Here is a 27,823-nt window from a genome sequence, read left to right as displayed (position 1 = left end):
TAAAGTCTTCCTTCATTCTTTTTTTTATTTATTTTAAATTTAAATTTTAAACTATTATTTTTTTTTCAGTTTTCACGTTTTATTTTTATTTTTTACATCTTTATTGGAGTATACTTGCTTTACAATGGTGTGTTAGTTTCTGCTCTATAACAAAGTGAATCAGTTATACATCTACATATGTTCCTATATCTCTTCCTTCTCACGTCTTCCTCCCTCCCACCCTCCCTATCCCATCCCTCTAGGTGGTCACAAAGCACTGAGCTGATCTCCCTGTGCTGTGCGGCTGCTTCCCACTAGCTATCTATTTTACGTTTGGTAGTGTATATATGTCCATGCCACTCTCTCGCTTTGTCACAGTTTACCCTTCCCCCTCCCCATATCGTCAAGTCCATTCTCTAGTAGGTCTGTGTCTTTATTCCTTTCCTTCATTCTTTATTTTCCCTTTTCTGTACTGCCAAAGCCATCTAGAGCCTCACGGGCACTACTATGGAAATGAACACACGCAGACACACACACTCATGCACACACACATACTTATATAGACACACCAGCTGGAAATACCTTGAAGGAAATCACAAACACTCCTTCCGTTTCACTTCCATACTGCTGAATTGCCTCTTCATCTTCTGTCACCATAACGATTGGCATCCTGTCTTGGCAGTGGTGATAGTACCAAGTGGCTGCATTGTAGATGCTCCTAGAAAGCAAGAGGCACGTGAGCCCTCCCGAGGCAGACAAACCCAAGCTCTTGTTCAGAACTTCACACCTGGCTTTTAATCTTTTATCCTTTGGTTTATATAGACACAGTCATTCGTTCATTCATTCAACAAATACTTCCTGAGCACCCATTATAAACATGCCCTGGGTTGGGTACGCTGGGGGATACAAAGATGAATCAGAAAATGCTTGACATCTCTTCTTCTCTAAGACATCCAACCACCACAGAAACCGCTTTCATTTCTTGATATGGCCTAGCAACTGTGAGGCTCTGCCACCTTTTAACACATTTTAATTGGGGGGACGAGCTACACAGCACCACAGGGATGGTAAGCTAAATTGTGAGAGGCTTAAAAGATGAAGAAACAAGTCTTTGGCTAAGAGAAAAACTAGGCTGCAAGTAGCTGAAGATCATAATCCAATGAAGACAAAATCCAATATGGCACCACCAATATGAAATGTCTGAAAATCTTCCTGAAAAGAAGCTGAATTGGAAAATGGAGTCTAGGTCTGGGGACATGTATTCAAAAAAGGATCATGTGTCCAATGAAGTGGGTCAACTCAGAGAGTCAATTTCTGTAGGCATCTGTTTCCCTTTCTGCAAATTAAGATGCTATGTAAGGTTCCTTTAGTTCTAGAATTTAAAAAAAGATTCACTGAGTACTGACTGTGTGCAAGACTGTGTAGTTAGTAAGTGTGAGTACTCACATATGACCCAATCTAGGGAAAGATCTGCTTTCCCTTGCTGGTGGGAACTTGGGTTCTATTAAGGACTCAGTATATATCAGTGCTTATTTTGCTTTAGAGAATTTAAATATTTAATGGCTATACAGATAAAGAATTATAAGGAAGAAGATGATGTAAATGTTTTGTACGGATAAGCTATTTTAAAGCTTAAGGTCTCTTCTGCCTTCTACAGAAGACTGAAGCAGAGGCTATGGGTGCACCTGTACCCTAAGCCCACCTCTGACTTTAGCTGCATCTGGGTGGCACTTCCATCCCTCATCAATGGCCCACTGACTGGAGTTAACACCCCCGGGGAATGGCCCTCAGCTAAAGGGGTAAATAACTAAATGCCCTCGCCTCCACCCTTGGAGCTGACTTCTGAGGCACACTCTACATGGCTTCTACATGGCTCCCAGAGGACTGAGCCTCAGTTTCCCTCAGCAGTAATATATCCTTTACTGCTTTCCCTCCTTCTCTGGGTCACTCTCCCCACTCCTGCTTCTGGGAATTGCTTCTCACATAAACAACTCACCTCCAAAATCCTTGCTTCAGGTTCTGCTTTTAGGTGGATCTCAATTAGGACACCGCACTTCCTAAAACAGCTTTACTAGAATTAACCTACCCATTTCAGTTTAATAAGACTGGCTGGGATATTAAAGCAACCTATACCAGAAAAAGTGAGATGACTTTAGCTTAAAAGTAGGACGTGTCCCTGCCGCTCTCTCTTTCTCTCTCACATACACACACACACACACACACGCGTGCGCGCACGCACGCACTCACACAGCATTAAAGCTATGTATGACTTTTGGATCACTGGAATGAATGATCCTACTAGCCTTTAGAGGTCTGGGGCAAACTTACTCTGGGCACCTATAGCTCCTTAATTACAATTTCTAAAATATATGTAGTCAAATGACATATCTAGAATATTGACACATTAAGCATTTCAGTATTAATCACGGTTCCAGAAAAATTGTTGGTTTGTTCCACCATACTATTTAGATCAACTCCCAAATAACCAATGATAAAGAAATTAAAGAAGACGAGCGTGTGAAAACCCAGCTATTCAGGGCCATACCTGCTCTGCCACTTCTCCATGGACTCCCCTCTTTCCCGAGGGAGATAGCAGGACTGCTGGAATTCATTAGCGAAGAGAACACAATCATGACGCGCATCCTTCAGGAGATTTCGCAATTTGTTATACTGTCTGTGACACAGAGGAGAAAAGTAAATCTAATCTAGCAGGTACTCATCTCCTGCCACCTCTTGCTAAGGTTCAGAAAAGATGAGGTATTTTAGAGCGAAAGATTGATTGTTTAAAACCTGAGAAACACTTATTTACATTGGCCTTAATGTGTGCTGCGCTCTCGGGCTGCTGTTTCTCCATTTTGCCTGCTAGAATGTGCTGGAGCAGGGCCTCATTAATTAGTTTGTGGATCAGTTAAACTCCTCTACTCCCCTCTCCCTTTCTGGCTATTTATTATGTAATTATACAACCCTGCCCCACACAGCCCCTTCATCAAAGGCTCACAAAGGACAATGAGGCAAGCAGAGTTTAGTGCTTTATTTTTTTTAAATTTTTTTGCGGTACCCGGGCCTCTCACTGTTATGACCTCTCCTGTTGCGGAGCACAGGCTCCGGACGCGCAGGCTCAGCGGCCATGGCTCACGGGCCCAGCCACTCCGCGGCATGTGGGATCTTCCCGGACCGGGGCACGAACCCGTGTCCCCTGAACCGGCAGGCGGACTCTCAACCACTGTGCCACCAGGGAAGCCCTAGTGCTTTATTTTTGTAACTCACTTTGTTCTGTAAATGGTATTAGACATTAATGTTTTACTTTCTGCTGGCAGCCCTAGGAAAGAACATGTAAGTTTGGGAATTTATCTGTGAACTTTATTGATGCAGCCGCATTGTTTACATGAATGAAGGCTAGCTTCATCTATCAGACAACTAACAGAAAGTTTTAAGGTTTTTCCCCATCAGGATACTTTTTTTTTTATGTTTTAAAATAATTATATTTAACACACAGTGTGAACAGGTAGCTCTATCAAACTAGGACATACAATTTTTCTAATCCCTTGTACAATGGAAGAGAGATGTTCAATTTTTTTTTAACATCTTTAATGGAGTATAATTGCTTTTCAATGGTGTGTTAGTTTCTGCTTTATAACAAAGTGAATCAGCTATATATATATCCCCATATCTCCTCCCCCTTGTGTCTCCTTCCCACCCTCCCTATCCCACCCCTCTAGATGGTCACAAAGCACCGAGCTGATCTCCCTGTGCTATGCGGCTGCTTCCCACTAGCTATCTATTTTACATTTGGTAGTGTGTATATGTCCATGCCACTCTCTCACTTCGTCCCAGCTTACCCTTCCCCGTCCCTGTGTCCTCAAGTCCATTCTCTATGTCTGCATCTTTATTCCTGTCCTGCCCCTAGGTTTTTCAGAACCCATCAGGAGATCTTTCCAATAATCTTGGCCAAAGAAAATAAAATATGAAGTCTCATATGGGTCAGTTTCTAAGAAGGTGCTTTTCAATTGTCTAGATAATGTGAAATACATAATATTCACAATTATCTTAAAGGAAGTCAATTGTTTATTTAAAAATGGATTGATATTAAACCAGATGTTAAATTAACATATAAATTATCCAAGATAGATAACTGGCATTTAACATAATAACATTTGTGCCCTTCCATTCCCACCTCCAGCCTGCCGCCACGGATTTTTAAAAATGAGTCTTTTCATTAAAGCAAACGCAGAACTCTCTAACTTATCCCCTCTAAATAAATGCCAACTACCAGTATCTGCGTCGTCTCAACACTTCATCAGAAAACAAGAAACACTGATTTTACTTTCTTAGTAATTCTAATTTTGAGCCACCTTAAAAAGAATCATCAAGTAACAACTTACAAAATGTCCTAATAAACAAAGGGATTCAGTTTCATTTCTGTGAATGGCAGCTTTCCTTAACAGAATTCCACTTGTGTAAATAAAAGCTGCCTCCCCACCCGCAGAAGTGCCTAGAACACGTTAAGTTTGTAATTTTCCCACTTTCACAAAGATACACTTAAAATCATTTTTCAAAACCTCTTAGAATATGCATACAAGGGTCTCCATCACCGTGCTACCAGGGTCGTCCCTGCAGGAGGGAAAGGCAAGGACTTTCAGTTTCTGCTTTACGCATTTCTGTCATGCATGAATTTTTTTAAAAGAGCACTTTTTTGGTTAAGCAATAAAAGATTCTAGAAGAAGCTTTATAAACATCTGAAATTTATTATTTCAGACAAAACACTGCAAAAATATTGACTATTTTTCCTGATCTTTTCCACTTTTTGCTCCCTTTATCCACACCCCTAATAAAGCACCTGAACCCAGGGCAGGTATTTGTTTACAAACTTCCTCCTCTGTGCTCCACTGAGTGCCTTCAGGGGACACACCTAGACATTCCCAATGCTGCCCTTCGGGTCTGCGTGGTCCTGCTCATGGTGAATGCAACTCAACCATCCATCCCTCAAAAAAAGGCAAAACTAGAACTACCATATGATCCAGCAATCCACTTCTGGGTTTAGACCCCGAAGAACTGAAAGGAGGGTCTCAAAGAGATATTTGTACACCCATGTTCAGAGCAACATTATTCATATTAGCTAAAAGGTGGAAGCAGTCCAAGTGTCTGTCGGGAGATGGATGGATAAACAAAATGTGGTATATACATACCGTGGAATATTATTCAGCCTTAAAAGGGAGGTTCTGACATATCCTCAACACGGATGAACATTGAAGACATTATGCTGAGTGAAAGAAGCTAGTCAGTCGCAGAAGAACAAGTATTGTATGAGTCCACTCATAGGAGTTTCTTTGAGTAGCTAAACACCTGGAGATAGAAAGTAGGACAGTGGTTGCCAGGGGTCTGGGGGAGGGGGAAATGGGGAATGAGTGTTTAATGGGTGTAGAGTTTCAGTTTGGGAAGATGAAAAAAGTTCTGGAGATGGGTTGCACAACAGTGTCAGTGTACACAATGCCATCAAATTGTACACTTAGATATGGTTAACATGGTACATTTTATGTTATATCTATTTTACCACAATTAAAAAAATAGCTATACTAATTGTCATAACAAAATAAAACAAACAAAAAAATAGAACCACCCATTTCAGCGGGATGAGTGCCATGAAAGGAAAAGTGCAAGGTGTGACAGGAACATGGGAGGGATAAGGGAGGCACCCAGGAGGAGGCAACGGACCTGAAGGAAGGGTAAGAGTTAGGTAGACAAAGGGCCCAAAGGAGGAGAGAGAGGGGACAGAAAGCTCAAGAAAGCAGACAGTAGGCTTCCTCCTTGTATCTCTAGTACTTAACCCATGGCAGTCGCTCAATAACTATTTTCCAAATGAATCCATGAACTCACAACCCTTTGTGACAACAGTGATCCAAATACGAGATAAAAATGTCCTGGGACAAACTGATATTTTCAGAGCCCGGTTACTCTTTTGCTAGGCCTCACATACATCACTGCATTGGTCAGCACACCCGTACTTTAAACCTGGGGCTTCTCGAATCCTGTCCTCTCCGAATACTGATGCTCCACAAGCCAGACCCGGGCGCTTTACCACCACATGAAAGTAATGACAATCCTTGCGAATGTTTAGAAAAATATATCACCTAACAAAAAGAATTTTCTCAGTTTTCAGTTTCACTCCCATGTAGTTTCCTTAGACTTTTAGTGTGTGCTTCCATTTGTCAGCTACCTATCAGCCAGATAAAACAAATGAACAAATGGCACAAGAATATTAATGGGGAAAGCAGGAAACAAACAGTGAATCACTCTGAGTGTGACAGTCGGGTTGTCTTGTAGGCAGTGGGCTTACGGCTATAATTTAATAGGGCATCCATACAACACAGTCGTAGTTTTTGCTAGTTAGGGTTGGTGGTGCATATGATGGAATTAGATATATGAGTATTCTGCATGGAGCCAGCAAAGAACATCGTGGTGCCTTGAACAAGTCTGGCCTGAATGACAGGACAACAGTTCCAGATAGTCAAGTACAATAAAATTATCTGAGGTTTAAAAAATTCCAGGCTTACAGAAAAACCCTAGTTTCCCTGGTCTGGCTAAAGTGTTTTTGAAATCTCCATTATCTAAACATTTCAGACAATTTCTTAGGGGGACAGCAAAACTTACCTTCTCTAGACTGATCTTTTTTTTTTTTTTACTATTTTTATTCAATGGTGATCTTACCTTCAGATGCAACATCCCTTCCCCCTGCTGACTACAGTCTCTGGGGATTAGAAGTGGGTGTCCCACAACCAGTGGCGAGAGGTACAAGGAAGTGAGTCCTGTACTCAATGTTGCATTTCTTCAGTTTTTGCAGAACCCAGGTAGGGTCTCCTAGACTTAAATTCAGAGGTCCTTGAGTTTTCTCCAAGAATTTCAGAAGTTTCCATTTCCATTTATATGAGGTGATATTCTTAAAACATTTTTAATGGAGTATATTTTGGACCAGGCTTCAGGCTGCAATGCCATTTGGTGTCAGTGTCTGCCCTCTTGGAAGCCTCAAGACACCTCAAACTCATGACCTCCCACCCCCCACCTTCTCCAGTGTTCCCCCTCTTTATCCAGTTACATAAGCCAGAAACCTTAGTGTCATCCTTGACACCACCTTCTCCTTTATCTCACTTACCTAAAGCCATTACTAAGTCCTATAGATTAAAAAACAAAAAACAAAAAAAAAACAGTGGGGATTCAGTGGGTAAGTGGTCCAGTGGGTAAGACTCTGCACTCCCAATGCAGGGGGCCCGGGGTTTGATCCCTGGTCGGGGAACTAGATCCCACAGGCATGCCCCAACTAAGAGTTCGAATGCCACAACTAAGATCCTAAGCAGGGGGACTTCCTGGCGGCGCAGTGGTTAAGACTCCACACTCCCAGTGCAGGGGGCCTGGGTTCGATCCCTGGTCAGGGAACTAGATCCCACATGCATGCCCCAACTAAGAGTTCGCATGCGACAACTAAGACCCCAAGCAGCCAATATAAATAAATAAATAAACATAAAAAAAACCCCAGCTTTATTGAGATATGATTCACATACCAAAAAATTCACCCTTTTAAGATGCAGAATTCAATGGTTTTTAGTGTAGTCACAGCATTATGCAACCATCACTACTATCTAACTCCTCTTTTGTCAGCCCCCAAAAGAAACTTATACCCATTAAGCAGTCACTCCCCATTCCCTCTGACCCTTAGCCCCTGGCAACCACTAACCTACTTCCTGTCTCTTGGATTTACCTATTCTGGGCATTTCATATACACAGAATCATACAATATATGATTTTTGTGTGTGTGTGTGGGGGGGCTGGATTCTTTCACTTAGCATAATAATTTCAAGGTTCATCCATGTTGTAGCATGTATCAGTACTTCATTCCTTGTCATGGCTGAATAATATTTCATTGTATGGTTAAACCACATTTTGTGTAACCATTATCAGTTGATGGACGTTTGGGTTGTTTCCATTTTTGGCTATTATGAATAGAGCTGTTATGAACAAACATTCACACACAACTTTTTGTGTGGACATATTTTCAACTCGCTTTGCTATATACTTAGGAAGTTCTATGGATCTTACCTACTAAGCAGCTTTTAGAAATGTCTATTTCTCTCTCCATCTCTAAGCTACCAACATCTCTCATGTGAACTAAGAACCTCCTCTTAAGAAGAACCTCCTCTTCTTTTCTCCAAGCCTCTTCTCCACTAGCCTAGTAATCCTTTAAAAACAGGAATCTGATCATGCCCCTACTTAAAACGCTTCACCACATCCCTGAGGCCCATGGGGGCCTACCTTAGTCCAATCCAGGGCTTTCTCCTCCCTCATGCTCCACGTTCTCTCTCCCCATGGCCTTGCACAGCAGTTTCCTCGCCTGGAAAGCTTTTCTCCTTTCTTTGCCTGGTTTCCTCACACTCATCCCTTAGAGCTCAGCACACGCATCTCACTCAGGAAAGCCTTTCCTCCCTGCCTAGTCTGGGTTCTCCTGAGCCCAGCACCCCTCCCTCAGCGCGCCTGTCACAGCTCACTTCTCCATCTGTTTCTCTGGTTATCGATTACTGCCGGTCTCCCCCTCAAGAGCGTGTCTGCCTTTGCTCACCACTGTATGCTCAGTGCTAGCACAGTTTCTGGCACATAGAGCCTCTCAATAAATATCTGTAGATACACAGATGAACAGCTGAACACATGATTGAAGGCAGTGGACAGGTCACCCTTACAGGGAGATCACACGAGCCCTCAGTAAGTAAGCACTTGAGGATTGTTAGATAGCAGAATGTGTGATTATCCTGATCAAAAACTTGACATTTTTCATACTGTTTTGTATAATATACTTATGAGGACATTTTTCTGCATTGATATTATTGAAATCAAACTACAAAATCATATTAAATATAGAGCTTATGCCTGTAGCCATAGAGGCTGTGTCTTTCTAGTATTAAACCCAACTCTGGTGATTTCATGTCAGTAAAATAATGTCACTGGTCACATTAAATTAATGTTCATTTGTAGCCTTGTTTAGTTTGAAGGTCTGATTTGGGTTTAGGGTTGCATTAAGTACTTAGGTATGGGGATTTATGCCTAGATTTATGTTGAAACATATTTAAGTAACAATACAATGAATTAATTTAAATTAACACTGGGTATCCATGAGAATTTTTTTCTTTTAGAAACAAAGTCGACTACATTACTCATGTTGAGTAACACTGATGTAGGATGGGGATCACGTTGACCTCTTAGGTCCTCTCCAACTATAATATTTTGATTCCAGTCTTATGTTATGTACTAAGAAACTGAGATTCAAGCTATACAGAAGGCATTCAGGAGGGGGTCAAAAGGAGAAAGCAAGGCATCCTTCTACCAGACACTAGACCAGACTAGGTATTTTCACCTGACAAACCTTTCCTAAGCAATAATATTCCTAAAAGCATATAAAATAGAATGAATTATTTACCAGCATCTCAAAAATCTCAGAGGAAGAACTGAAAAACAAAATGTTTTCCAATATTAAATGAAGCAAAGCACCAGAGAGGCTCTGCTAGGCCACCTTTGGTTAAATACAAAAACTCAAATGACTTATGCTTAACACTTATGAAGGCCAAATTAATCAAGCAAATCTCCTGGATCTTACATATTGAATGGCTCTCATCAACTTTAAAGTTAGCTTTTAATATATGACACTTTCCAGGGCTTAGGTAATTGTGGTCCTTTAGCTGTTTCAACCTGAATACACCTGCTGGTCGCTTAACAGGTAAAGAAAGCACAAAGTCCCCAACTTGCTGATTCCTTTTCCTGCCTCTTGTTCCTCTTCATCAATCATGTTCATCTCCCTGCATTAAGACCAGTCTCAAACCTATTTCCTTCGGAGGGCTTTTTAAATCCCCACACCCCATGTTTACTTCTGCACTTTACATAGTCCCCATTAAATTATTTACATGTGTCCAAGGTATGTCATAATTACCCTCTTGCTTCTTGCATTTAATCCCAACAAGACAACAAGTTTGTTGAGAGAGGGAACAAGACTTCTTTTTGTACTCCAGAAGGCCTGGAACTAGGAACTCGAAAAGTGCTCACCAATGGCAAAACCAGAGTATTATCCTGTGGGCCTGTTCCATAACTCCTCAGCTTTTGTTTTCACGTTTAGTGCATTCAGAGACACGGTAAAGCAATGGAAAACCAATCGTTTTTCATCAAGTTAACTACTTTTGAAATGTTCAGGAAAAAAGACATTTAAATTCCAATTCTTTGCTTTTGAATATCCCCAGGAATTGATTTTTAAAACAATCCTTAATATTAAAAACATTTTAGAAAACAGAAGTTGAAAAGGCTTAGCAACCCACATGATAACAACAAATTGATTTTAGTAGCAGAAATTGAAATACGACACCTGGAACAGCATTTAAACCTGGATGTGTATAAACATCTATATCTTTGTGTCTGAACAAAATCAACTTCAAGCTCATATAAAAATATTCTATCTGAAAAACCTGCACACAACCTAGTTAATGCATATTTTTTTGAACTGAGCATATAATAAGAACAACTTATCATTTTCATATACAAATAAACACACTTCATCTTTTACTACCAAGGTCTGAAGAAACCACAACATTTGAAAAAGAATAAACACATAATTTCTGCTTAACTTGTGGTGTTAAGAGGTTGGGTATATAATTCTAATATGCTGTTTCCATACAGTCTTCAAGTTCAAATCACAGATCTTCTCCCAATGTAAAGGAAGCAAAACCATTTATAGAGTATTTGTTTAAAAGGTGAACAACTGTTCTTCATTTAGGTACAAGGCAAGCATTTTAGACTGATTTCAATCAGAAATTCTTTGTTTCGCAAATACAATTCCTATGGTTGGTGGTTATACTAGTAATCTAAAAATAAAACAAGTTAGTTCTGGTTTCATTGAATAAATCACCACAAGTACAACTTGCCTCCACAATAAAGGAACCTCAAATTTTAAAATACTTTCTTTTTCCCAAGGGGAAAAAAATGTAAGTTTCTGAAACAATATATCTATAAATAAGAAGATTAAATAACATGCAGTCTTCAACATGATATAGGCAATAGCTCTGCTACTATAAAAATGCAAACCAAAAGGCAAGAATCTTAAATACCCACATCGTGGGGACACTGCAGTTTATTGATCTGCAGTCAGACCTTTTGGCCAGGTGTTGAAGCAGAAATATAAAATAATGTTACTGCATTCCTCACTGGCAAAAAGAATGCCAAATTAGTTCAAAAAGTCTTTTCTGACGAAAATAATGAATTCCTCCCCTTTCTCTCCAACAAGGAACCTCTTCTAAAGGGGGAAAAAAAAGTCCGCACCATAGAAAAATAAATAATGCAAAACAGATACCTCCGGCCTCTTTGATGCTGCACAGCTTGACATGCCGTTTGCATGAAAATAATTCCCTTCAATTCAGGAAACTCAAGGATCTCGAGGTAATCTTGAACGACTTTCCAATCTGGGATCATGTAATGAGTCACGTCACTAGACAAGAGTTTCCCATCTGAAGCATAATTCAAAACAGAAGAGATTAGACAACGTTTGCAAACTTAGTTTATTATGATTTCAATGTCACGGAGCCCCAGTGTGCAGAACAACTTCCAATCTTAACTACATTGTGTAGTTTTTGTTTTGTTTTGTTTTTTTGCGGTACGTGGGCCCCTCACTGTTGTGGCCTCTCCCGTTGCGGAGCACAGGCTCCGGATGCACAGGCTCAGCGGCCATGGCTCACGGGCCATGGCTCCGTGGCATTTGGGATCTTCCCGGACCGGGGCACGAGCCCATATCCTCTGCATCGGCAGGCGGACTCTCAACCACTGCGCCACCAGGGAAGCCCCACTGTGTAGTTTTTAAAAGACAAATCTACTTTGGTAGAGGCCCAACGTTCAGGTAAATTCAGCACCTTCATTTTTCTGAAGCTGTGATAATAAAAACTCAACGTGGTTTATGGTGTTGCCAGTAATGTAAAAGATGACGGATTAAAAAAAAACACACAAAAACAACCAAATCTTCAGCACAACTTAACTATATATTGTTAACCCACTGACCTACACTCACATTCCAATGGGGCTCCCCAAATACACGTTAACCACTTGTTTATGCCCAGCCATTTTAAGTCGGTTGTGTCTCAAGCTTGGGAACGTGTTCAAAAATCTCCAAGGGCCAAAAAGACTGAATTGACTAGAAAAGATGCTCAGTGCAAGCAGGGGCGGTGGTGGCATTTCCACCTAGCCCGCGTCTCGGAGCTGGTTAGTCAAGCTGTAATTGAAATGTTCACCTGAACCGTAAGCTGAGGATCCCAAATATTCGCTGAAAAGGACCACCACGCTCCTCTCCCACCATAGGGAAGAGAACCAGTAACCATCGTTAAGTCGGCCACCCCAGCAGCCCAGAAATCAAGTGGAGGAAGGTGTAGTGGGCAGCCGACCCAAATCCAATTTCCCCATGACCTTCCTGTACAATGAGGGCCCAGATGATCCACAAATCCTACAGTCAAGAGGGTTCTCCACTGGATGTCTGAGGCCTAGGTGCTGGCAGGGAGCAAAGCAAAGAAATGTACAACGAGGAGCGGCAGAGCGTCAGCTCCGCGTGCCCGGCTCGCACTGCAGGGCCCACAGCTCGGGTCCACCGGATTTCACTGCGGCGAGCCTGGGGGCAGGACGCTCCAGCGCCCACAGGCCCCTCGGAAAGCTCCAAACCGCGCCCTCTGCGCTGCGGGGGCGCCTGCCTCTCGGCCCATCCGTTTTCCCGGGCAGAGCAGTCGGGAGTCGCTGTGGAGCGACAGCGGAGCCGTGGCGCGGCTCGGAAGCCGCCGGCCCCTCGCGCCCGACCTGCAGCCGGGCCGGAGGTGATGCCTGGAGGCCGGCGGAGGCCCGGGGGCCTCGGACTCGTCAACACCACGGCCTCGCGCTCCGCCTCTGGGACGCGCCCTTCCGCCTCACGGCCGACGCTCTACCCCGGCGCCGCCGCCCTGACGCCCGCCCGGTCTCGGCCCCCGGCGATCCCGCCCGGGCCAACCCGCTCCCGCCGGTCCTCGTCTGCCCACCCTCCCCAGCCTCCAGCCCCTGCCCTGACCGTTGCGGCAGACGGCGGGCTGCGGGCAGAGCGGGCTGTTGCAGGGCACGCTGGGCCGCAGGTAGTGCTCCCGCACGATCCGCAGCGTCCGGCCCTGGAAGGTCCTCAGGAGCAGCACCTTCTCCCGCTTCTGCAGCATGCTGGCGGCGCTCCCCGGGCAGAGCTCCGGGCCCCGCGAGGCCGCCCGGAGCAAGCGGCTGGGAAGCGGCGGGCGCAGCGCGGCGCGGGCGGAGGCGAGGCCGAGGCTTCGGGCCCGCCCCCTCGGCCTGGTTTCCGCGGAGCTCCCGGCCGGTGGGACCTCCTGGCGGCGGCCTAACCGCTCCGGGCTCCGCACCGAAACCGCCGTAACGGCCCACGCCCTGGGGTTGCGAGCAGCAGGAGGCCGGCGGTGTGGGCGCTGCAGCTGGGCCCACAGTCTCCCCCCCAACCCCGCCTCAGTTTCTCCCCTTCCTACAATTGCCTGGGAGGGGTGGAAACCAGGCAAAAGACTTAAGGGAGACAACCATAATACAGGTCTTCCTCCGCTTAACGATGGGGTTACGTCCTGATAAACCCATCTAAGTTGAAAATTTATTTAACACAGCTAACCTACCCAACATCACAGCTTAACCCAGCCTACCTTAAACCTGCTCAGAACACTTACATTGGTCTACAGTTGGGCAGAATCATCTAACACAAAGCCTATTTTATGACAGTGTTGAGTATCTCAAGTAATTTATTGAAAACTGCTGAAAGTGAAAAACAGAATGGTTGCAAGCGTATCGGTTGTTTACCCTGTGCTGTCTGGGAGCTGGGACTTGCCCGCCTGCTCAGCATCACGCAAGAGTAACGCTAGACCGGAAAAGATAAAAATTCCAGGTGGGTATCACTTTCACACCGTGGCAAAGTCCAAAAATTGTAAGTGGAACCATGGGAAGTCGGAACCGTCTGTACATGGAAGCTAGTTTAAAGTCTTGCGAAGATTTGGTGCAACTCTGAAGGATTATTGTACTTTGTTTCTACCCTCAGGTTCATATGGGAATGGGGCTGCCTTATTAATATGGATAATTATTAGTGTTTTGTATTAATATAGACAATTAGTAGTACGTTCTGTTTGTTGCTCTTGCTATCACTGAAAGAGCTAAAAGAGCCAGCAAATAAGCCAGCACCCCTGCCAGCCCAACATTTTTTCCCCCTTAAAAAGCTGTATTTATTTTTAATTTCTTGTATTTTTAATCCATATAAAAATTCAAACAGCGCAGATAAAATGGAAACTAATCTCTTCCTCTGAGGTAAACATTATCTATTCAACCTCAACATGATGGCGTTTGCAGCCTCTGGCAAAGGAATTTTCCTTTAAATTTTATAGAGACTAACACACAGTCTCTTCTGAGATCATACTCTTGGCTGGATGGAAGCCACTGTTCCGCCAAGCTCTCGACAAAGACTTTTGAGCTGCATCAGGAGCTTTACAAAGAAGTGTCACATTTAATTTCCACAACAAGTCAGTGGAGTCAGGCACTATTATCCCCATTTTACAGACGATGAAACAGAATTACAGAGGTTAAGTGTCCAAGATTACACAATTATTAAATGATGGAATCAATATTCAAGACAGAATCTGGCTGAATCCAAAACAGGCTCTTCACTAATTACCATGCTATTCACAGATGAATAAAATATAGCTCTTGTATCCAAGGAGTTTCTAGTCAACTTGTTGAGGAATAGTTAAGGAAGCTCAACCAGCTGGCTGGGAACATTGACGCTTCCTGTTATGCTAAAGTGAGCAGAACTAGAGTATCCTGTTTGATCACTTACTCTAGGGGAACATATTAAAAAGTCATGTTCCCTCACTCATTGCATTTTTTAAAATATTTATTTATTTTTGGCTGCGTTGGGTCTTCGTTGCTGCATGTGGGCTTTCTCTGATTGCGGCGAGAGGGGGCTACTCTTTGTTGCAGTGCATGGGCTTCTCATTGGGTGGCTTCTCGTTGCGGAGCTTGGGCTCTAGGCGCGTGGGCTTCAGTAATTGCAGCACATGGGTTCAGTAGTTGTGGCTTGCAGGCTGTAGAGCGCAGGCTCAGTAGTTGTGGAGCACAGACTTAGTTGCTATGTGGCATGTGGGATCTTCCTGGTCCAGGGATCGAACCCGTGTCCCCTGCACTGGCAGGCAGATTCTTAACCACTGGGCCACCAGGGAACTCCCCTCACTGCATTTTAATGTCAAGTTATCTGCAGTGTGGGACGATATGAGTGAGATCTGAGACAGAATTTCACAAGTTAGGTGAACATTACAGTGCTGGTCCACAGACCAGAGCACTAGGAGGGCCCATAGGCAACCAACAGTGCAGGAGGTCAGTTCTAGAGACCCCAGAGGACAGACAAGCAACAGGATTTGACCCCTACATAAAAATGCTTCTAACAGTTGCCCATGATTCCCTCCAAAGCTCTCCCATTTTCATTTTTCTTTTACTTCTGATTATATGTCCTTAACATCTCTCTTTAGCATTTCGTAACTTTAAACTTTCTCTAAATTGGGACTAATGATCTTTTAAGGTCGAGAGTATGTCTGGGGCCTGTTGAAAGTTGATGTTATCGGTATTTAAAATAATCCAAGGCCCATCAAGCACTTCTTTTGCTTGCATGGCAGCAATAATGTACAAAGTATGTTCTCAAAAGCATGCTCCCTTAGTTCTTCGAGCTGATGATCTAAAATGGACAAGAATGCCTTTTTGTTGATTCGTTTGTAGATACAAATATGTTTCTCTATCAGTCAGAATACACTAGGTTATGCTGCAGTAATATACAACTTCAAAAATACCAGTGACTTAAAACAAGATGTTGCGTGGGTACCTGTAGGATCCATTCTGTATTCTTTCTCCAGGGCCCAGGCTGATGGAGCCAGTCCTCACTGGAACACTGTTTGCTGTTCATTGGCAGAGGGAAGGGAGCCCTCGAGACAGCCCACAACGGCAATTAAAAGCTCAGTCCAGAAGTGATACATGTTGCTTCTGCCTATTGGCCAGAGCTAGTCACGTGAAAACACATCCAAGGTCGAAAAAGTGTGAGGTGGGGTGCTTGTGTTGCGTAGTGCAGATGCTCCCTCCTGGCTTGAAGGCAGTGCGCTGAGACCCTTCGGTGAGCGGCACTGGTGACTCCTTGTCTGTCCTTAACTCAGACCCCTCAGCCCTAAGTCAGTTGGCTCTACCATCACCTCAGCACTTGTACCTATGACGACTCCAGCTCGGCCCACTCTGGTCTCACCTCTTTTTACAGTGCTGATCTACATGTGATTTCTTGTGGCAGAGACTGGCTCTCTGTTAACCAAATCCATGTCCTTTTTTCCTCTGGGCACAGGTGAAACACATTTCCCAGCCTCCCTTGCACGTAGATAGGTGTGGCCACAGAATGGAATGGCACCCTTTCCAGGCCTGACCCTTAAAAACCTCCCATGGATATTGCGCTTTCCTGTTCCTGAATGGATGCCAAAGCCCAGGGGATCTTGGAAGCGTGCATGTTAGACAGCACACACACCGACCCCTCGCACCAACTGTGCAGTTCTTCAGGGAACTGTTTATAGTTCCCTGAAGAACTGTGCAGAGCACAGCCCTGCCTTGCCTACCCAGGAGCATCCACAGGGGTCTCTTGCAGGGGAGAAATAAACTTTTCTTATAGCAGCTGTGTTACCCTAAGGAATACACACCCACTTTACAAAGGAGATTAAGGAACTTGCCGAAGACTTGCCCATTTGTTTAAAAACTCCTCACTGGATATTAAAAGTCCTGATGAAACTGCTTCAGGATCCTCCAGCAGTTCTAAATTTCAGTGCCACACTGGGAAGGATGCTTGGTGGCCTGCTTCCTTTGCAGTTTTCCCTTTCCTTGTCAATCCGAGCGCAGATGGACAACCTGGTGCCCAGATAGCATAATGCTGTGACAGCTTGTAGTGCTCTCTTGCTGATAGAAATCTCTGATTGTGGTCTGGTTTACCTGGTGCCTGACTGCAGTCTCCTTCAGGCTGAACACGAGCGTGCTTATGCTGCAGGAGTTTGTAGTGTTTGCCTGCCTTTTTTGCAGAGGCGCCCTGGGAGTGCAGACATCAGCAACCACTGGATTATTATCAAAAGGACTCATCCAACGGTTAGCCCAGAGAGGGTGGGGCATCTTTACAAAGAGCTAAGAGGGCAGGGAGGTTAAGTATACAAAAGGGATTCTGGACAGTGAGCTCCAAGGGCTAGAGGGGATTACTGAAGCAGGCTTTGAAATATTCTGTCTTTATTTATTAACCTGCTTGTTGCAACACATTCCAACAATTCTGAAGGATGCCAAGTAAAAACGGTGAAGTTCTGCTTGCATGCAAAGTCTACTTCTCCCAAGTAATTTACCACTGCTGATATCTGATATGCATCCTAGAACTCTTTAAATATAAGGCAAAGTTGGCAAATTTTTGAAGAGCTTGTCAATCTATGCAGCATCAACTACTTACCGCTAATGTTTCTCAAGCTTTTACTAGGTGCCAGGCCCTGCTCTAAGCACTTTTCCTGTGTTTTCTCATTTAATCCTCAAAACAATGCCTGGACTGTAATACTGTTACCAATTTCATTTTGCAGGCAAGGAGACCAAAGTACAGGAGGACTGAATAATTACCCCAGGCCACACACTCAAGCAAGACTTGGAACCCAAGCAGTTTGGTTACAGAGTCCAGGCAGTGATGACCCAGCCATGGCACCTTTCAGCTGCTGAACAGCCAGGTACAGAATGGGGTACTTTCTTCGTAGCGGACCATTGGATAAACTCAGTTATTTTAGTTTAGAGAATTGGAAACAATGGGTTTCAAATATTGACCCTACTACTTTCCTAACTTCCCTGGGCCTTAGTGATTTCAATTATAAAATACAGCTAGCAAAACAGATGTTGCTGAGTATCAGTATTAACGCGTCAATGACTCTAAAGGGTCATGTAAATGTCTAACATTATCCCATTTAGCTGAAGAATCAGCTTACTTTCATTTGTGCTCCATCTCAGTGGAAGAGTCATTGGAGGACAAACTGCTGCTGAGATTGCTCTGCTACTTGTGTTAGGGATAATTTAATTTCCTATCTGTTAAAGGCTGTTAATCCTTGATTTTCACTTTTCTCAGCAGATACAATGACTCCCTTTTGGCTTTCTAAACACCCTGTGAATCCCCATAATCCACTTTGCAATGATTACTCTAAAATGTTCTGCTTAACTCTTTCTAATTTTTTAAAAGAGAAAATTATTTTGTGCTTACCAATTGTATCTCGCCAAGATTTTTACTGTACTGTTAACGTACCGATAATTTTGCCCTTCTACCACAAAGGGGCGCTGTTTCATTGATTTTTGTTTGCGGGGAGGGTGCTTCAGCTAAAGTACCTTCTGCGCTGGTATCTGAGCTGTTGAAATTTGGCCTTTCATATGTTGCCATTAAAATGCAACCAGTTATTTGAGACAAGAAACAAACCAGCAAATAACCTTAACATTAAACAATACCTTCATCCAAGGAGCTCAAAGATCCAGATGCTCCAAAATTAATTAGAAACTAAGCTTCAATGATTAATACAGAAAAGAAAAAGAAAATCCGTTAAGTCTTGAAGCAGACTAAAAGAAAATTCAGTTATGTGGATAGCCATTTATAATTCAAATATAGAAACGTTACTATCTGTCATTTTAATTTTTTTGTATTGGTGTTATTTGATGAAATTGTTTTCATTCGTCTTGTAGGATTATTATTACCAGTGAAATACCAGTCATGGTGAAGAGTTATTTCATTGGATGAATGTATTACAAGGAGTTTTCCTGTTTAGTTTACTATTTTGTTACTGCGTATGTTTGAATTTGGGAAAGTGAATTCCATTTTATATCTTACAATGATAAACTTTGAATTCTAAAACCTAATAATTACAGTAGAAATGTTGTGAAAAAAATGGAAAAGAGAATAAGGAGTACTTAGTAATAATCCTAACCTCTAGGAAATCCTCCAGGTTTTGGATAAATATAAGCAAAGTATTAGATTTTAAACTTTAAATCTAATTACTTAATAGTCAAAAGGCATGTTAAACTACATATTTGTTATCTTGTTCTAAAGGAAGAAGAATGAGGGCCAAAAGTTAAAATTACATTATACTTAACTTTCTTTACATTTTAGGCCAGAGCAAGGCCTATATCTGTTCGTATTAGGTTTCTTTTGCTGCATAACGAATTACCATAAACTTAGCAGCTTCAAACATTCATTACCTCAGTTTCTGGAGTCAGAAGCCGGGGCATGGCCGCATTAGGTTCTTGGCTCAGGGTCTCACAAGACAGAAATCAATGTGTCAGCTGGGCTGATTCCCTTCTAAAGCTTGGGGTCTTCTTTCAAGCTCACATAGTTGTTGGCAGAATTCAGTTCCTTGCAGCTGTAGGACCCTGGCCCCTCTTCTCTTGCTGGATATTAGGCAGGGCTCTAAAGATGGGCTGGATGTTAGGAGGCCACCCACAGTTCCTTGCCATGTGGCCTCTCCATGGGCCCTTTCACACTTCAAAATCTCTTTCACCTGGAGAACCCAGTTCCTTTAAGGGCCACTGAGGATAATCTTCTATTTTAAGGTCAACAGATTTGAGAATTTAATTGCATTTGCAGAATCCCTTCACAGCAGCACCTAGATCAGTGTTTAACTGAGTAACCTGGGGAAGGTGTGTGTACACTGGGGCACAGGAATCCTGAGACCATCTTAGAATCCTGCCTACCTTTATTAGTCTGTTCAGGCTGCTATAACAAAATACTACAGACTGGGTAGTCTATAAAAAACAGAAATTTATTTCTCACAGTTCTGGAGTCTGGAAGTTGGAGATCACAGTGGCAACATAGTTGGGTGAGGGTCCTCTTCTGGGTTTCAGATTTCTTATTGAATCCTCATATGGCAGAAAGGGCTAGGGGTCTCTCTGGAGCCTCTTTTGTAAGGCACTAATTCCATTCATGAGGGTTCCACCTCATGACTTAAGCAACTCCCAAAGGCCCCACCTACTAATACTATCACCTTTGGGGGTTAGGATTGCAACATATGAATTTTGGGGGGACACAAACATTCAGACCATAGCACTACCATAATAACGCTTTATAATAAACATTTGAACTCAATAAGTTATATTTAAAATGATGGTATTTATTAAGTATCTGAGAGCAGCATAAATGACTTTAAAAAAAAATGAGAGAACCAAGCCAATAATTCAGAGGCTATATGAAAGTAAATGAATGATAGATAATGCTGCCTTGGTTAGTTCAAGCTAAGGAGGAGAAAACTCCACCAATACAAACCCACGTTCTATTAATTTTCAAGTAGCAGTGATTTACGCTGGGCCCAGAATTCACTGAGGAATCATTGCATAGAGTCCAGCCCCTTTTGCTAACACAGGATCAACTTGGAGCGGGCAGTGTGTCTAGGGGATCTGGTGGGTAAGAACCATCTCCTTTTGTTTTACCCCTTAGTTGCTACAGAGGAGTGATGCTGTATCCCCCAGATTAAGATCCTCTCTTAAAATCCCACTGTGACAGGTGATAGGTTGCCTTGGCATTTTTGAATATTCGAATTTTAAATTTAAAATGTCATCATCATCAGAGGCGTCATTCATTGTGTCGCTGACTGCCGTCATCAAACCCAGGAAAGTGGGAGCCTGCCAGTATTTGCAGCCCATCTTCCGTGTAGAATTGTGATGGGGTCAGAGCCATGATTAAGGAAACTTTTCTGATTGCAGTGTTTGGGTGGGGAAAAGCAGGAGGGTTTTCTTCTCATTTTTTTCTATTAAATCTGACAATTTAAGAGATATCATTAAAAAATATTCTTCTCCCCAGGAGAGAAAAGGCTTGGCTCTTCAATATCTTTCATTGAAACCATAAGGCTCTTGTTATATTCACCATATTAGCCTTCAAGGACTTGTCTTTTCTGACTTGGAGCATTGAAGGCATTTTGATCCCCTTCCAGTTCTACAAACAACGTTCTTTAATCAGCTTGAGGCATCACTTGATCAGAGAAAAGCACTTCCTCACTCCCTAATGCAAACAGCACCTGCCAATCCCCCATCCAGAAGCAAGAGAGAAGGGCTGTTCTTTGAGCCCGCAGCGCACTGTTGTTTCAAATGTACATTAAACCAAAGAAAATAACCTGAAACCTACAGCCTCATTAATAGATGCAGAGCATAGTGGCATTTAGAGATTTAAAAAAACAAGTCCACGGACCCACATATCCACACAACATATTTGTTTACTTATGGCCAGTGTGAAAAGCCTGATATTGATAGCGTGGTGTTTCATTTCCACTGGCATTAAGTTCATCATCTTAGTGAAAATGTAAAAAGGATAAATAACTAAACGGGAAGTAAAAAGTGTATTGTTAATTGTATTGTTGATTAATACTGAGCAGGCTGTAATAAACCACACATTTTTCTTTCAAACTACTTGTTTTAAGCTTTCTCCAATTTTAGAAGGGTAGGATATATATATATATATATGAATATATAAAAATATATAAATGTATATATATTTTAAATAATTTGATATGTACATATGATATATAATGTATATATCACACATATATTATATATGTAAAATCAGTTATGATTAGCTGTGTTGTGCTGCAGCAATAAACAACCCTCAAATCTCAGTGAGTTAAAACAACAAAGGTTATTTCTTGTTCACACTATATGTGCCTCCACTCTGGGGTGTCAAATGTTTGTTTGTTTTGGCCACGCCATGAGGCTTGTGGGATCTTAGTTCCCTGACCAGGGATGGAACCCACGTCCTCGGCGGTGAAAGCGTGGAGTCCTAACCACTTGGCCTCCAGGGAATTCCCCGTCCCTCCACTCTGCGTCATCCTTACCAAGAGAGCTAGGCTGATGGAGGCGCCCTTTAGTGCCTCTGCAATTGCTCTGCAGGGGAAGAAGAATGAGACAAATTGTGGACACACTCTTAAAGATTCCAGTTGGAAATGACACTAGTGACTTCTGCTCACATATCACTAGCCAAAGCAAGTCACTTGGTCACACCCAATTCCAAGGGCAGAAGACAGCCAGAGATATTTGGTGAACAGTACTAATATCTCTCTCTTTCTCTCTCTCACACACACACACTCTCTCTCTCTCTATATATCTATATATCTATATTTAATGTGTAGATTGAAAAGGGGGGAAATAAGTTCAGTTGTAGCCAAGTGAATAGAGTCAACTTTGATTTATCATTGTAATATTGTTACTAAGTTTAGAATCATTGAAAACAATGACATAGGCTATGTTCATAGAATATACTGCAGTCATTTTGAAGCATAAGGCAGATCTTTATGTACAGACATGCAAATATCCCCCAGAAATATTGAATTTTAAAAAGAGCAAATAGCAGAATACCATGCTATCATTTATTTGAAAAAAGACATATAATTATATTTATGTGCATATGCCTCTGTGTGTGTGTGTCTGTGGGTGTGTGTGTGACATGCATAGGAAAAGGCCTAGAAAGGTTATTACCAAACAGTTACTACTCATGGGGAACAGAGAGGGATTTGTGTGGCATGTAAGAGACTATCACCCTTTTTACTTTGCATAATCCTGTATTGTTTGAATTAATTACATCCATTTATTCATGTATTGTTGTATTATTTTCCTAGGGCTGCCTCAACAAATTACCACAAAATTGACAAAACAGAAATTTACTCTTTCACAGTTCTTGAGACCAGAAGTCTGAAATCTGTCAGGACGGTGCTTCCTCCCAAGGCTCTAGGGGAGAATCTGTTCTTTTCCTCTTCCAGCTGTTGGTGGCTGTTGGCATTCCTTGACTTGTGGCCGCATCACTCCAGTCTCTGCCTCCATGGTCACATTGTTCTCTCCTCTTCTGTGTGTCTCCTCTGTGTGTCTCTTCTAAGCGTATTTGTCACTGGACTTAGGAGCTACCTGGATAATCTATCATGGAGGGATAACTAGATTTGGAGCTGGAAACTAGGGCAACGTTGGTGCCATGGGCTAAATTCTCATCTCAAGATCCTTAAGACTCCTTTTCCAAGTAAGGTCATGTTCACAGGTTCCAGAGATTAGGATGTGGACATAATTTTTTAGGGGGAAGTGGAGTGGAGGGCATCATTCAACCCACTACCCTTATGTAATATGAAAAAAATTGGAAAGGAAAAGATTGAAAAACAGGAAATCACTATTAACAGTGATTACTTCAAGGAGGGAAAAATGTACAGATTTTCTACAGTGAACTTATATAACATTTATAATCAGTAAAAACAAACAAACAAACAAACAAAAACATACAAAATAATAGAGCAATAGTAACAACCAGCACCATAACATAAAGCAAAACACGGGCAGGTCCTGACTTACACGTACCCTATTAACAAATGACCCTGACACATCAGAAAGGAGTGGGAAGGTCACATCTTCACACTCAGTGATGGGGCCAGGTGTGGGGCTTAGATTTAGACCAGGGACCCTACAGCAGCCTTGGGTTTTAAGAACCCCAGAGACGTTATTCTCTCATGCAAGGATTGGTACCCAGGAAGAGCCACCCACCTCACCAGAAGAGGGGAAGTACTTTCCTGGCGTTGATTTGTAGAAATTAAAATGCTTTTTTTTAAAAATGCTTTTCTCCTCAAAGAAGCAACATTATTAAGTAGAGGTTGCAAGCATGAGCCCAATTTCAGCCCAACGATGTGTCTTATTTCATCTACACTGTGTATAAATCTTTTCACCAACTATTTTCACCTGAGATTTTGGTGTTTTGCTTCTCCTGATCTGCTGCACTGGGCCTGCATTCTCCCAGGGCAGCCACTGCTGGAGCTGGGGAAGGGCTGCACCCTTTAGATGGGACATGCGCAGTGGTCTCCATCATTCCCTGGTCTCCTGACCCAACTTTCCTCATTTACATTGTCCACCTGGCCACTACAGGCATTTGAGTTTGCAAACCCCCGATGAATAGAATGAAAATCATTTTGTGGTACTAAAACACAGTACGTTAAGGGTTAAGTGGGCTTGGGCACACTGTTGCTTCCAGGGAAAAATGCGATCTGAGTTCCAAATAGCCAACAAATGAACTTGAAGCAGACAAACTGTTCATAAATTGGCGACTCCTCTACAGTGATGTTTTATACTCTGTGTAAACAAGCAATGGAAAACGCATACCCATATATGCACGCAGATACCAGAAATTCAATTCCATGGGCGATTTGGGAATGAAGTTTCAAAATTCTGCTGAGAATGATTATGTATGTCTGAGTCTGCATGCAGGTGGGCGTGTGTGTACCCCTGGGGGCCTGGATGTGCTGTCACTCTGCTCAGGCCAGAGCCTGTCCTTGTAACCCCAACTGTAGGGCTTGTTGTGTCATGAGCCAAAATTAACCTCATCATGATTGGGTTAGATCCGGGGGCCTTTATAGAATTTCCTCTCTGGGATCTGTGTTGACTCCTGGCAGGTGTTTCCAGCAAAGCTCTTGAATTTTTAATTTGAGTTGAGCTGTGGAGGTGAAATGAAGTGGGTCGTAGGGGGAGTGTTGCCTCATCCAGAGCTGGAGCCTTTTGGGAAGGCAGACCTTTTCTGTAATTTTCAGAACAGATTGCTGACTTTCAAGACCTTTGTGAGAAGAATGTTCTTAAGGTTTTCCCCTCCTAAGTTGATAAGTATTTAATGAGCACCTACTCTGTTCATAGCAGTTGGTTAAGGTACACCAACAAATTAAGATGTGGGCAGTGCTTGCAGACCAAGGAGCTTTCAACCTGATCAGGCAGTGGAGACACAAAGAGGCAAAACATTAAATAACAGCACAATGTCATGTGAAGCAGATAAGATGCCACAGGTAGTGAGCCGTGAATTGCCACATGGACGTGTATGTGGAAGAGTATTGCCAAATACACTTAGAGACTCTAAGTATACTGTCTATAGTTTCAGGGAAGAGAAATGTCATTTCAGGCCAGGGGATGGCCAGGCAGTGCAGGTGGTGGCTGAACCGAGCGTAAGCAGAGCAGAAGGTAAAACACCAAGCAGACATGTGACAATGGGAGAATGGAAGGTGGCTTTGGCTGAATGACAGGGTGCCTAATCCTGGGCTTTGTTGCATAGGCAGTGGGGAGCCCTTGAAAGTTTTTGAGCAGAGGAATGGTATGAGCCAATTCATACATTGGGAGATCAATCTGGACACGATGTCAGGATGGTTTGGAGGAAGAAGAAGGAAATGAGAACAGAAGGAGACTGGGAGGGAAGCTCCTACGGAGGAGAAATGGCTTCAGCTTGGGTAGGTCAGAGGGACTTGAAAAGAAGGGATAGATGGGGGAGAGTCTTAAGGGACTTGGTGGCAGACAGATTGCCATGAACGGGGAGGAGGAGAAGGGGCAGCAACGGCATCAGGGAGGGCTGACTCTCAGTTTGGAGTCGGAAACTAGGACAACGGTGGTGCCACGGGCTAAAAGAGCCACGAGTGGCGGGAGGTCCGCTGAGAGATGGCGAGAAGAGCAGGCTGATTTGAGTCCCGCTTTGAGGCCCTCATGGGGCGCCCAGATGGCAATGACCCAGCTCTGGTGCCACATTCTCAACTACCCTGTGGTGTTTTCCATCTGTATGTGTTCATCTCTTAACGCACACTCTGTGTGCTCAACACCAGTAAGTGGATGGGACCTATTGCGGATGCAGAAACTCACTCGGTAGATCTCCACGCCCCCATTGCCTTTCCAGCTGGTGCTCAGTAGTCTCAGAATCAGCAGACCAACCACCATGAATCGTTGCCTGGTTGAGTAAGTATTTGTACCTGAATGATATGAGAGATGTGCAGTGGTTATTCTACTCCGTATCTCCACCTTCGGGAAGGCCCATGCCTCTGAAATTCTACAAGCTCTTTTGATTATGCTTCCAGGGTTCAGCACTCCCCAGTGTCAAAAAACCCTTGCTTACGCTCACTTTATATTATTCACACCGAGCTTTGACCCTGACAATGGCGTTTCTTTTTTCTTTTTCTTTTTTGGCTGGGCGCGGGGCCTGAGGGATCCTAGTTCCCCAACCAGGGATCGAACCTGTGCTCCCCGCAGTGGAAGCGCAGAGTCCCAACCACTGGAGCACCAGGGGATTCCCCGCAATGGAGTTTCAAAGTGCCCCTGCTTTTCAACTAGGCCCCCTTGACGTCTGTGAGCTCATGTGTATGGGGGCAGGGGGGAGTAATTCCATTAAAGGAAATTTCAGCAGGGACGTTATTATGTTTTTGCAGAATACTCATTAATTACTGCCATGCCTTCACCAGAATGGGGAAAGCAAAGGAACAGCCGCCCTGACTGTTTGGGATTGTGGCTAAATGTAGGGACAAAATCACCAAGCGAAGCCTGTTCCTAAGGGCCGATTGAGGATGCATTGTTAACGGGATTCTGAGTAAACCCGTCCTTATTCCTTTTTATTCTTCCTATTTCTTTGTCCTCTTCAGTTTTCGCCTGTCGGGCATCAAGTCCTTTTTCTCTGCTCTCTGTGCTCCCTCCACGTCAATCCTCGCCCCCCTTCTTTACCCCACAACTGGTCTGCATTGATATTCATTCCAAAAAAATTACCCAGCCCATTCTGCGGTGGAAAGCTGAGACCAGGGACTGGTGCAACTGTTGGACTATATAAACGTGACTCTTTTTCAGGTAGCATCTAAGATGCCAGTCATAGCAGCCTCATTTTAAAAACTATTTATATCCACAAAAGTCTATAATAGCATTTTTATTGTGTACGCCTGTGATTGGGCGCGTGTTTTTCCCCATGCCAGTTTCTTATTATCGTTCAACACTGACTACAGCCTTAAAAGATAATGAAAACAGAAACACTCTTTCTAAAAGGCGATGACTGCTTTCCATGTCCTGTGCTCCCCTGCCTGAAGGGGCCGGTTTAGTGTTTAAACCATCCGGAGCACCTGACTCCCTCAGAACCCAAGTTCACATCCTTGCAGCATTGACTCAGTCTTTTATTCCTCTGCAGAGAATAAATTGAATACCAGGCTATTTACTGTGCCAGTGTCTTTCAGATGAGCCCTTAAAACCCAAAGGCTCTCTTTGGTTGCTGGGGATGTTGGAGTTTTCCCTGTCCTGCTGTCCTTGCCCTGGGTTCCAGAACCTGGCCTGGTCCCAGATGTCACCCACTCGCCTTTGAAGAAAGGCGTTTATTTGGGCCTTTCTTTTCTCAGCTCCTGCTGTTTCTTTGCTTCCATGACATGACCTGCTGCTTTCACCCCTTAGTTTTCCCGTGCATTAAAAAAATCAAGTAACAAAACAGTTTCCCTCAGAGTGAAAGTGCTGCAAATACAAGCTCGTTACCTGTATTCCATTATTATGAATAACTCACCAACTCTCATGCCATGCTTACGATTGACTTGCAATTATGGGTTGTGTTTTTTACAGCGGCTTCTGAATGGTATTCTCCCCTGGTTGTTCCTTAAGCCAAGCCTGGAACCCGTGGGTCACATGAGAAACGGTGGATTATATAGATTCTACCCTATTGTTGTTGTTTTTTTACCCCAAGCCTAGATATTGGATCTGTCATTAGTGATGCAATAATAATACCTTCCATTTGCCGTCTTATGCCTTTTCAAAAGTGCTTTCCACGTTCTTGTGATTGATTCTCACAGAATGTGTTTGACGCAGGCAGTGCAAATATTACGGCCTGAGTTTATAAGGAAACAAAGCGAGGGTAAATGACTTGCTCAAGTTCTTACAGCAAGTCTAAGAGGGACCTGGGATGGAACCAGATTTCATGATTTCAAGGTGTGTGGTTTTC

The 27,823-nt window shown here is 43.2% G+C and overlaps 2 protein-coding genes across 15 annotated transcripts in view; one reads left to right on the top strand and one right to left on the bottom strand.

The window, feature by feature from the left end:
* DIS3L (DIS3 like exosome 3'-5' exoribonuclease) overlaps positions 1–13,350 on the bottom strand; it is a 34,750-nt gene extending 21,400 nt beyond the window's left edge. The window contains exons 1-4 of one of the 4 annotated variants that reach the window (XM_019948601.3): positions 13,076–13,350; positions 11,351–11,504; positions 2,525–2,653; positions 562–697 (exon numbers count right to left, since the gene is read on the bottom strand). In XM_019948601.3, the coding sequence (XP_019804160.2) occupies positions 562–697; positions 2,525–2,653; positions 11,351–11,504; positions 13,076–13,214 (558 nt within the window). In that variant the 5' untranslated portion in view covers positions 13,215–13,350. Of the gene's footprint in view, positions 1–561; positions 698–2,524; positions 2,654–5,165; positions 5,291–11,350; positions 11,505–13,075 lie in introns of those variants that run through there. The other 3 variants (XM_019948576.3, XM_033851854.2, XM_019948597.3) reach the window with 3 other exon arrangements.
* MEGF11 (multiple EGF like domains 11) overlaps positions 1–27,823 on the top strand; it is a 439,586-nt gene that overhangs the window by 6,159 nt on the left and 405,604 nt on the right. For 10 of the 11 annotated variants that reach the window (XM_033851846.2, XM_073801152.1, XM_073801150.1 and 7 more), the window contains exons 1-3: positions 12,825–13,136; positions 13,771–13,933; positions 17,664–17,804. In XM_033851846.2, coding sequence (XP_033707737.2) covers positions 17,765–17,804 — 40 coding nt within the window. In that variant the 5' untranslated portion in view covers positions 12,825–13,136; positions 13,771–13,933; positions 17,664–17,764. Of the gene's footprint in view, positions 1–12,824; positions 13,137–13,770; positions 13,934–17,663; positions 17,805–27,823 lie in introns of those variants that run through there. The other variant, XM_073801157.1, reaches the window with a different exon arrangement.

This window comes from Tursiops truncatus, chromosome 2 (genome assembly GCF_011762595.2).
Source record: "Tursiops truncatus isolate mTurTru1 chromosome 2, mTurTru1.mat.Y, whole genome shotgun sequence".
Taxonomy (NCBI): Eukaryota; Metazoa; Chordata; class Mammalia; order Artiodactyla; family Delphinidae; genus Tursiops; species Tursiops truncatus.
This window is presented reverse-complemented; position numbering and strand designations above follow the sequence as displayed.